The 11971-nt window shown below is 41.3% G+C and overlaps 1 protein-coding gene across 2 annotated transcripts in view; it reads right to left on the bottom strand.

Moving 5' to 3' along the window:
* Nucleotides 1-2435: 2435 nt before the first annotated feature.
* The window catches only part of RBM22 (RNA binding motif protein 22), a 10139-nt gene continuing 603 nt past the window's right edge, over nt 2436-11971 (bottom strand). Inside the window, exons 2-11 of one of the 2 annotated variants that reach the window (XM_021697126.1) lie at nt 11826-11879; nt 10846-10875; nt 10086-10218; nt 8685-8785; nt 8409-8581; nt 7156-7356; nt 5796-5960; nt 4951-5039; nt 4595-4726; nt 2436-3548 (exon numbers count right to left, since the gene is read on the bottom strand). In XM_021697126.1, the coding sequence (XP_021552801.1) occupies nt 3418-3548; nt 4595-4726; nt 4951-5039; nt 5796-5960; nt 7156-7356; nt 8409-8581; nt 8685-8785; nt 10086-10218; nt 10846-10875; nt 11826-11879 (1209 nt within the window). In that variant the 3' untranslated portion in view covers nt 2436-3417. The remainder of the gene's footprint in view (nt 3549-4594; nt 4727-4950; nt 5040-5795; nt 5961-7155; nt 7357-8408; nt 8582-8684; nt 8786-10085; nt 10219-10845; nt 10876-11825; nt 11880-11971) is intronic. The other variant, XM_021697134.1, reaches the window with a different exon arrangement.

Raw genomic sequence — 11971 nt, 5'->3', positions numbered from 1 at the left:
GTATTGACTGGGGAGAAGAGGGGAAATTTTTCTGGAATGATGGTAACGTTCCACATCTTGCCAGAGATTTGGGTCACATAGATGGATACAATGTTAAAATTCTTGAATAGCATACTCAAGATCTGTGCATTTCAATCTATGTAAATTTTACCTAGAAAATCTATAAATATTGAACTCTGGTTAATTATATAAATGCTTAAGTGCTTCAAGATGAAGTATACTGATGTCTTCAATTTACTCTGAAATGCATAAAAAATACATTGATGGATGCATAAAGGAATACAGATATGTGGTGAAGCAAATATGGCCAAATGTTAATTGTGGATCTAGTGAGTGGATATAGGATTGCTCACAGTAAAACTCATTCAACCTTCCTGTATGTCAGAAAATTTTTATAATAAAATGTTACAGAGAATATGAAGACTAGAGGATATCTGGGGAAGATAACTTTTTCTAAACTTAGAAAGCCATTTTATCCTATACTAGTGTTTCTCAGAGGGTGGTCTTTGCCTTACCCATGGAAGGAACTCACCTACTGAAGTTTAAGAACAAATGTTCTATATCCCTATCCCGCAGGATTTCACTCCACACCCAGAGCTTCAAATGCTACTTCATCATCAACTCCCAAATCTTGATCTTTCTTAAGCTCCAATTCCTTTTGGGCTGGGAATTGCCACCGGTCTCATAGGTAACTTCAACTTACCAAATCCCACATCGGACTCATTCTCCTACCATTTCCCAATCTCACTCTCCTCCCCTACCCATCGTTCTGTCAGGAAAAGGCATCCTTCTGCCCATTTGAGCAAACCAGAGACCCTGGGGGTCATCCTAGACCCCTCTTTCACTTCCATTTATTTCAGGTGACATTACACTGGCTCACTGACTTGGCTTCTAAAACATCTGTCACATCACTCTTTGCACCATAAGCTGCCTTAGTTCAGCTATCATGCTGCTGTACCTTTTGAGCCTTCTCCATGACGGGAGGACCTCAAAATACTACAGGCAGCGACAAGGGCTGGGGGGAGGCATTATGACAAATAGACAGAGGCTAAGTAATGTGCCCAAGGGCACACAGCTGGGAGGTGCCGAAGTGAGAATCTGAACGCAATAATCTGGCTCCAGAGTCTGTTTAAACCATTACTCAGTATAAACAAAAATGGGGTTTTTCTTTTTTTGTGATGAGAGTCAGCTACATCTCTGTTACTAGAGTAACACTAGCTGCTGTAACAGATAAATCCCCAGGTCTCAAAAGTTTACTATAACAAAAATTCCTCCCATTATAATGCTCTATCTTCAAAGCAGTGATAGAAAACCCAGGCTCCTTCTGTGTGCTTCTGCCATCTTCATCATTCTCCAGTGTATTTAGCCAGACGGCAAAAGAGCTCATAGGATTAAGTGAGATGTTTTTACAGACCTGGTCTGGGAATGGCAAAGGTTACTTTTCACCAAGTGTGCCCCCAGCTGTGTGCCCTAGAGGAAAAGGAAATGGAGGTGGTTAAGTACCTAAGAGTTTTTGTCAAAATCTAATTGCTCTTAATTCTGATTTACTCAAGAAAGATTGAGCATCGATTCTATACTTCAATTTATGCTGGCATATTATGCTTTTCAAAAAATATATATCCATAGCCAGGCAGTGCACAAAATTTAGAATCTCCTCCTTCTCAAAAAGGCAAGAATATACAATTGGAGTCATATATTTACGTATGTATATATATATATATGTACAGATATAAACTTGGCAATTATTAAAACACAATACGTAATCCACATCTTATTCACAAATTGGTTAAAAATCTTTTACATGTTCAAAAGTAAGCCAAAAACTAAAACAAACTCAACCCTACCCAAAATGGTGTCAAAATACTTGGAAGTACCCTCATTGATTCACATTTGGTATTACTAGAAATTAAATCAGATTTTCTAAATCCTTTTAGATTTTTAAAACTTAAAAAAAACTTAATAAAAAACAACAAAAAAAACCCCTCCATGATGAAACCTTCTAGAGGAAAAAAAAATTCTCCAGAGAAGCTAAAAATGGGTTTTATATGGGTTATGTCCACCCCATTAGTATATATTTTAGGTAAGTGACATGGAATCGGCTCCTGGAGAAATGGAATTTCAGGTAATTTTTGCTTGTTTCCCTTTAAAATGACTTCTATAAAATATGGCAATGACTTTTTAAAGCTACCACTTATCAACCACCACATGGCAGGTTCTGCACAGAGTGCCCTCTGTGCATTATCTTATTTCAACCTCATACCCTTAAGTACTTACTAAAGCGGCCTGGGCCTTTTTCCCATCATAAAATGGACACAGAGATAAAAATCAGAACAGTCTAAAGCCAAAAATGTACTGGTTTCTAACTTCTACCAACCTCAAGGTGAGCTACCAAAGGATAAGGAAAACAAAAATCTAGAAATAAGCCTATGACAACGTTTGGAAAATTGACCCGTTTTAATTTTTTAAAAACAAAAAACACAACACAACATCCGATTATTTTTACCATCTACAATTCAGTTATATCCAAACATTCTAAAACCAAACAGAGTGCCCTGGCCAGAAGCAGGGGCTGAAGACGTGACGCTGAAGACACACGAAGGTGAATGCTAGAGGTGACAGTCCCAGCTAGCTGCAGGTCACAGGTCTTCCAACACGCGCCAGTGCCTTTCGGCTCAGTTTGCTCACGTGTTTTACAGGAAGCTCTTTAAAATAATCTCATCCCAGACACCAGATTTTTTCAATAATACGCAGCTCCATAACATTTGTGTTTCCATCCAATTGACGGGAATAAAAAGCAATTTTTGTTTTTGTCTTGTTTTGGTAGCGCAGAGAGGTAAAACTATCCGCCAGATTCCTTTAGTAATGAGGAAAGGAGAGGTAAGAAAAGATCTGGGCTGTGCTGGGTGCTGGTTTCTACTTGTCTCTTTAATGTTGACTTCTGAAGTGTTAAATCACACTCATGCCACTACAATGATTAGTACTAGTAATCTTTTTGCAGATGATAAAAAGGAAAAATACCCAATGGACATAAAAATGGTCAAAAAGATTTTACTGCAGGTCAATTTTTTCCCCCCAAAAAAGATACAAAATGAACATACAATTGGGATGGTAACTCCGTTAGACATTCCAATTCACCCAGTTGCTTGTTCGCCACAGAAGTAAGGAGAACAGGCATTAAGTTTGATTAGTAATGTTATAGTAGTAACCAGATGTGTTAATGGCAGCTTATTTGAGGTCCATCAATCCTTGGAATACGTGTAGGGAAGCACGGCTGTCGTTCTCTGACTGCCCACATCTGAACACATTCAGCTACCATGGAAACTACAAAGGAAGGAAAAATATATTTATTCCAAGATTCATGTACTGGGATTTTTAAGCGCCCTTTCTTCTGTAAAGCCCCGGAGTGGTGATAATGTGCTAGGGACTGCTGTGTTTGCCGGCATGAGCGCCCATCCTCTGAGGGTCCTGAGAAGGATAGTGGATTGGTCCTGGAGCCCTCATGAAAGGAGGGGGTGGTCCCATTGGGTGGAACATGTGTGGCCCAAAACCTGCAGATGGGAGAGGACAAATTTGTTAGGCTTACAGTTTCCTTGACAACCTTTCAAACCTCTGAATCTTTCTAAGGTCAAAACCACCTACACAGAAACCAAGCTAGCTGACAAGGGGCTTCAGAAAATGTCAGTTCACAGACTTGCTTAGGAACGTCTACCTGTAGTACTTCCTTGGTTTTAGAAACCTGTCCCCTCACACCAGGTTAAAAGAAAACTCCACGGGACTCAAGGTATCTGCTAGTATGTCATCTGAACCTTTGGTATCTATCGAACACGCCACTCCTACTGGCCAGGATTCAATCAGGATTTGCGAGGGGAGGAAGAAATCAGGCGGAGGCAAGACCCTGTCACCACCAACATCAACGCTTTATCCTAGAATGGAGGGTGTTCAAAAACCAGGACTTTGTTAAAGAGAATGGGGACTCTGCCACAGGAGAAATGGCCACTTGTGATTTACCTACATTTTTCACATTGTCACTGACAGCTTCTAGAGCAGCACGATACAAAGTGCTGGTCCTGGAACTGTTTATTACTGCCCCCCCACCCCCAAAGATAAAGCCATATGTAACTTGAGCCAAAGTTTAACTTAATTACAAGACCAAGCACCCTGTTTAGTTCATCTGACACATTTTTTGTAACAAAACTCTCTTAATGAATTTATATCCTGGCACAAGCTCTATATCTTACAGACAGGTAATGAATGCTTTGTACAGTGACACACATGCACTTTAAGCAATGGCACTCTAGGACATTAGTTAGGATTTAGTTTAGAACAGGGGACAAACTGATGATAGATAACTATAATCCAGTAACTCCCATTCTGATTATATATATACTCAGATCTTTAGCTCTGGCGACTTTCCTCTCCTCAGCAGGCCAGGAAAAAAAGATCAGGGACCCTAACAAATCAGGTTTACTTGCAGACTTCTATGGGGGAAATTAAAAGGATTTGGACATGATAATGAGGTATGAAGACAGGACTCTCACAAGGATTTTTCTGGGCTAAGTTAGACCTATCTGCTGAGAAGGACACTGGATATTACCTGGGGGTGGGGGCGGGGCAATACCAGGGGGTGGTGGCAGTGCAATGTTCACCACAGCTGGAGGACCACTCGGGGGGAGGTTGAAGTAGTTGGCAGAGGCTTCTTCTTCTGCTGCAGGAGGAGGAGGAAGAGCTGGAGAACAGAAAAGAGCCAACAGTTGGAGGGAAGACAACAGTGCAACACTGTTTCCCCTCCTGTAAGTCCTGGGCTCCTGCTGACAGAAAAGGGCTGCTGCAGGAGCCAGAGACCCAGCCAGCTGGTCTCTCCTCACACTGAGGAACATTAGGGCAGTGTGAGCATCTGAAGTCATCCAGCTACCGGGGGGGGGGGGGGGGTAGCAGAAAGTCTGCACTCACCTCCTGGCAGTCCTGGAACGGGCTCAAGCTTGATCCCAGAGTCTGTGGTTCCATCCTTCTCTTTTTCTTTTCCTCTGGCTGCTTGGGACCTGGGAGAGACAGACACAAACACACAATGTCAGCACTTGGTCCCACCTTCTCTCACACGTCTGCTTCTCATTTTCTTAGTCAAGCAGAGATGCTTCGCTCCTTGCCTCCTCTTTGGCAAACACTCCTTCCCCATAAAGGCCACAGTGCAGAGTGGATAAAAGCAAATGTTTTAAAGCCAGAAAGACCTGGATCCAAAATCTGCTGGGAATGTTGTATGGACGAGAAGAGGCTACCTCTGTGTGTTTGGCATAGTGCTGACTTAGCACACCGGAAGCACTTGGTCTGGGGCGCTGCTTTTAGTGATCTCCTTCCTGCTGCCAAGCCGGAAACCTATCCTCCCTTTGAACTTTCAGGGCATTTCACCTGAGTCTCTCTTACACAATCATCACTTTCAAAAACTTGAATTAGCTTTTCTTCTCCATTGGACAACCGGCCTCTAGAGGGCAGAATCTAGGTCTAATGCATTTGTAAACTCTCAAATCCACTTTTCATACCCTGGCGTCACAGTTGGCGTATAACAGCTGGTCATAAAAAACACGAACCTTCAAAGGAGTAGATTACTACATCAAAACCCTGAATGAATTTCCAAAGCAGGATCTTCCCAACATCCACAAGATTGAAGTGTTAGAAAATGAAAAATTCTTTTTAACAGTCCTACTGATTTATATCTATTCACCAAAAACATACTAGTCCCCAGATAATGGAACACTTTCTTGAAAATCTCAATAAAAAAATGTTAAGAGTCTAATTCTCACCTTCCCCATTTCACGTTGAGTCTACGGCCATTGACAATCAACTTATTAAAAGACTTCTCTGCAGCCACTTCTGCAGCCTGCCTCGTGGCAAACTGGATGAATGCACACTGCTGTCTTTGCACGACAGTGATCGTCCGAATTTCCCCAAACTGGTAGAAGTGATTTCTGAACGGATACAGGCAGAGAAACAGGAGAGTTAATGATATACTCCCAGGAGGTTGTGGTGGATTATTCACTCTTCCGCTGACTCACGAAGCAGGTGGCCCCATGGTTATCTGTCTAACCACCTGCAGGTAGACCCCCCAATACCCTGCCCTACTGTGGGTGCTACTTACTGAAAGAGAGTAAGAAAAATAATGAGTAAATAAAGGTTTACAAACATCTCAGAGGTTTTTCCCATGGAGGAAAAAGGGGTCCAGCAGGTTCCTTAGGGACCTAAGCCCTACATAAGGGTCTGGCAAACTATAGCCCCCATGGCCCATAAACCAAGAATATTCAAAACATTTTTTCAAGATTGTGAAACAACAACGATGACAATGACGACGAAATAAAAGGGAGGAGGAGGAGCACGGAAACGTCTGCCAACTGCAGGGACGGTCTAGCTCTCTCAGACCAGGTTTAATGGAGAAGATTATGGAAGGCATGTTATATACTATAAGAGACTCTTCTTCATTTATCTCTTTGCAAGAGGTAATTTCCATCACTATCTATCCAGATGTCTCATCTAGCCAAGCAAAATACAAGCCAAGGATAATACAAATACACCAAATACAAATCTCTTCAAAAGGTCAACAATTTAAACTGTAAGAGCTTTATAATTGCCAAGTTCTCCCTCCTTGACATAATTAATCATACTTGGATATGTGCCATATTTTAAAAATTCTAATTGGCTATTATAGGTCAAATAGAATCTCACATAGGGGAGCCTGGGTGGCTCAGTCAGTTAAGCGTCCGACTCTTGATTTAGGCTTAGGTCGTGATCTCAAGGTCGTGAGATCGAGCCCCGTGTCAGTGATATGCTGAGCATGGAGCCTGCTTAAGATTCTCTCTCTCCCTCTCTGCCCCTCATCCCCCTGCTCCCTGCTCACGTGCCCTCTCTCCAAAAAAAAAAAAAAAAAAAAAAGAATCTCACGTAATCATTACTATACGCAAGGATCAAGCAAGCACTGTTGATGAACACTACCACTTTGGCTTCGGAAAAGATAATTTTATAAAAATTCTAGTTGGCACGATACTAACTATAGAGTGGCTAAAGAAAAATGTACTTTGTACAGAATTATCATGCTTGCTGTGTTTTTGCTAAAAAAGTATTCCAGGACAGTTAAAAGCAGAAAGAGCTCATAAAATTTTATCTACAAACCTTAGATCAGTCTCAGTAATGGTATCACCCAGACCACCAACATACAGTGTGGTGATAGTCTTGTCCTCTGGTGGGTCCAGACGAGGCATTGTTGAAGCCCGCTTTAGAAGCTTATCTGCCACAGGGTCATTGATACCATAATATCGGTCTTTAATGTTCTGATCAGCAAGGGGGTCATCTGGATCTGTTGGCTTCTCATGTCTATGGTTCAGGAAAGAACAGCACATAAAGGTGAAACAAAGGAAAAGAATTTACAGGTATCACCCAACAGTAGCTACATACACATACCCGGAAATGCCTTTTGAACTAGAAACCATGGCCATACCAAAACATAATTATCAAGACAGAGCTAATACCAAAGGATTTACTGTATCACACAAAGACTTGCCAGGCTTCTAAAAGCCATTTAAATGGTCGTCTAAGGTAACAGGGTTTTTTTAAATAAAGAAATGCTTTTGGCACAATCCACTCCAAAACAAGAAGTAACCAAAACATGGTTCCCCTTCTCTTGGTCAATGGTTCTTAATGTATCTGAGGTCTTCCATTCCACTGAGAGTCTCATTAAAGCTAATGGACCAGCCCCAGAAAAAAAGGATAGATAATTTTTTTTTCTGTGGGTGTGGGGTTAACCAACCCCAAGTCAGGAACTCCTAGTCCAGGGGCGCCTGGGTGGCGCAGTTGTTAAGCGTCTGCCTTCGGCTCAGGTCATGATCCCAGGGTCCTGGGATCGAGCCCCGCATTAGGCTCCCTGCTCCGCGGGAAGCCTGCTACTCCCTCTCCCACTCCCCCTGCTTGTGTTCCTGCTCTCGCTATCTCTCTATGTCAAATAAATAAGTAAAATCTTAAAAAAAAAAAAAAAAAACAACTCCCAGTCCAGATGCTCGGCAGTCTTGACTGAAACATACTCACACACCCTTTAGAGGTCTGGCCTTCACTGGACTTCAACCATACACTGAGATTCCAGCTAGTTATACCATGACAGTGATGACTTACCTTTAGAGTCAACAACTGCATTATATGGCATAACAACTTAGTTTCCCAAGGCCTGGTTATGAGTAAAAGTCCCATTACAAATAAAAACAACAATTTCAACAAGCTCTTCTAAATGTAATAGCCCTAAGACATGACATCTATCATACTAGTTGTATAAACTTGTAGATTTTAAATCAGAAATAGTTTAAACTAGCACCTCCCATTTCTTAAATGACTAATTATCTGAAAGCCGATAATGAAAGTGCCAATTCAGTTCTTGCCTGTATGGACACTCCTCTCCTCTCTTACATTCTCCTTTTACCCAGAAGGAGCAAATGTGGGGTCGATTCCTCTTATAGTAGGGTGTGGTCCGGGCCAGCTTGAGCAACATGTCACTGGTGGAGGTGGCTTTCCCCAACATGCCAACCGGCCGCGTTCCATCAGAGTTAGAAATCTATAGAGGGATGACACGTTCCAAAGATAAATTGTAGAGACCCTGTGTCAAACCACTAGGATTCTACCAAATATAAAATTACATCAAGAAAGTGGCAGCATACTTCTCTCTCCATATTCTGTGTGTAGTACTCTTTGTTGACATCTGACTTTGGCATGTCATCCTTAAAAGACAATCCTGCATCACGAACCTGGATGGGCAGCCCTGGTACAAAGGACAAGAGGAAAAAACCTCAAGATATATTTTAAAACAAATCCATACCAAATATGCACATGGAATACAACATCATTATTCCCTTCTCCAGCTTCCTAGGTTTTGGAGGCTTTATTTTTATTCAAAATCTTTATTACCATCAGGCCAAAACTACCACAGAGTATCCTATGAAACTGTCCAAATTCCTGACCTGTCATGAAATTCGAAATCAATGTTTTAGAACATATTTTAGATGAACGACGTTTGGTTACAGTCAAACTTGACCTGTAATTAATAAATAATAGCTTAAATAATAAATAATAGCTTTTACTAGAACAGCATTTATTTAAATAAGTGTAAAAAGTGGGTTGTTTTTTTTTTTAAGTACGTATGTATGTATTTATTTATTTGACAGAGAGAGAGAGAGCACACACGCACGCACGTGCACAAGCAGGCAGAGGGAGAGGGAGAAGCAGACTCCCCACTGAGCAGGGAGCCAGATGTGGAGCTCGATCCCAGGACCCGAGGATCATGACCTGAGCCAAAGGCAGACACTTAACTGACTGAGCCACCCAGGTGCCCCAAAAGTGAGTTATTTTTTAAGCCTGTCTTATAGATCCTCTGGATAGTCACAAGCATGTAAGGATCACAGTATTCTAGAACCAGAACACTTCTTTTAACAAATATATAAATAATATTAAACAATATGTGACCAGGACTTCGATTAGCAGCTATCTTTCTGAACTTAACATATATATAAACTTATATTTTCCCTTTTATTGTATAGTAGAAATTCTTGTTGAAAAATTATTTTTCTCATTAACAAAAAGTCACTTTTAGTTAAAAAAAAAAAAATCACTCTCAAAAGCAGTTACCCTTAAAATAGTAGCAGTTACAGTATACCAGTCATAAAAACACAGTTGAGACAAAAATCTAAAACATAATTAGCCAATGCTTCTGGTAGGGATTGTGGGAAAGAGCTCTGAATCTTGAAAGAAGCCCAAGGCAAAGCAATTACCTATCATAGGAACGATGTCTTTCCCTCATTTTGGCTATAGGGATGTATATGAGAGAGGTCTGGGCTAGTTCTGATTAATCCCCAACTTTTCGTTAAGTTCTTCCTGTTACTCAGAAGAGCTCTAGAATGGCCTAGTATGATTCTCCTCTTCTAGGAAAAGTAGAGCACAGTAGGCCCTCCAAAGTGGGGTCAGAACCAGAGATGGGGTGAGAAATGGGAAAGAAAAAGACTGGTTTGTTGTCTAGGGCACGGGCACCTACATGCTTTCAGACACGTTAGACAGGGCAAACATACCGTACTCCAGGTCCAAGAGGCAGGTCTGACAGACATTCTTCAATTTACTGCAGGTTTGGCACACTTCAGTTTTCTTGAAACGCATGCGGACCCCGGGGCACCAACGAAACACTGTGAATGGTCTGGCACAGATCTGGGAAAACAAAATAAGAGCCAAAGAGTGTTAATAGTTCTGATCTGGACAATTAAGGCCAGAAGATTTAATAACAATGGGAGATTGAAAGAAAAGATCCTTGAATCTAGGGTTTAAAAGAGACCTTAGCAATTATGTAGTCTAAATACCATGTGATGTTTCAATCCCATTTATAACACCCTTCCCCAGGAGTTAAAAAATTCACATAGTACAGAAATCAAATATTAAAGAGTCGAAGTCCTCCCCACACTAGAGGTAACCACCACCAATAATATGACCATTAATCTTTTTGAGGGGGCAATGGGGAGTGCCATATACTCCTTTAAGAATCTTATGCCAGCTATGACCTTCCTCCTCTGCTAAAATCCTTATGTGCATTCTCAGACAACACTCAGTATATCATCTCAGGGGGTTCAAAGCCCATCCACAGACACCAGGTTAAGAACCTTTACATTAAAGGGCTCACTTTCTTACCTCTCACACTAAACAGTTAACAGTCAATGAGTATATAAATGATATATGAAAGTCTGTGTAGCACTGACTTTTATTGGAGAACCTCAAAGCCCAGCAAGTTGAAAAGAAAAGAAAAATAAAATTAAATCATTATTCTTTAACAGACATACTTACTTTACATTCCTTCCCATACTTTTCTTTGGTCTGAAACAGAAAAAATAGAAAAGAGCAAGTTACAGAAAAACAAAAACCAGGTGTCTGCTCCTTCCATAAAGACAACCCAAGAAATGTGTCTGTAGATCCCCGGCATCCCAATAAGGTGGTGGTGATGGATCACTATTGGAGGTGCGAGAGAGGAGATATATTCTAACCAGCTACTATGAATCATAACCTCTTAAGAATCTTATGGCTCTAAGTTAATACGTATCTTTCCATTGCCACAATTCTTAGGCTCACTTCTGGCTCCCAAGTTCTCTCCCTAGGAATTAAAATTCCTAACAGTTTCCACAGTCCTCAAATCACGGAGGACATAGCTCTGGCCAGCCCATTTTACAAAAGTTAGTCAGGGGTAACTACTATAGACCCATCTTGTCAGATACTCTATATAGAGTCAATCAAGATCTCTGAGATCGATCACAACATAGCCCTATTCTAATTATTAAATGTTAATTACTGATTATTTTACCCTCATTTATAAGGATGGGGTTACCTTACACTAAAGAGACTAGAGGTGCAGTGGCCAAAAGGCATTTGATTAGGAGTCAGGACACTTAATCTAGTCCTGGTTCTCCTCCTACCTTTGCTAAGGTTCCTGGAGTCAGCATATCTGAATTTAAATCCAAGCTCCACTCCTTACTTGCCATATTGAAAAGACGTTAACTGTCTCTGCCTCTGGTTAACAGACCTAACTGTTAGGTAAATAAATGCTCAACAAATATTAGCTGTTATATTAGGACTCCTACATCGCAGGACTGCTGCTGAGTTCCAAAGACAGAATAAGCATGACAGTCCTTTGCAAATCGTCCTATGCTTTGGGTTAGTAAAGGAGCATCAATACTTTGGCTTGGCTAAGAGAAGCAATTCACGGACAGCGTGCAAATACCACAACAATGACAGAACCTGAATAAACTCCCTTTTCACACGCGATCACTCACCATTCGGATATATGGGTTTTCTCCAAGACACGTCTGGCACAGAATGGGGAAGTCCTGGTGAAAATGGGAAATCTGGTTGAGAGCCAGGCTTCGAAGACCCTGCCATCTCTGCCACACTCTTGGAGACGGGGGGGGGGGGGGGGGGG

Source organism: Neomonachus schauinslandi, chromosome 7 (assembly GCF_002201575.2).
Source record: "Neomonachus schauinslandi chromosome 7, ASM220157v2, whole genome shotgun sequence".
NCBI classification, from domain to species: domain Eukaryota; kingdom Metazoa; phylum Chordata; class Mammalia; order Carnivora; family Phocidae; genus Neomonachus; species Neomonachus schauinslandi.
This window is presented reverse-complemented; position numbering and strand designations above follow the sequence as displayed.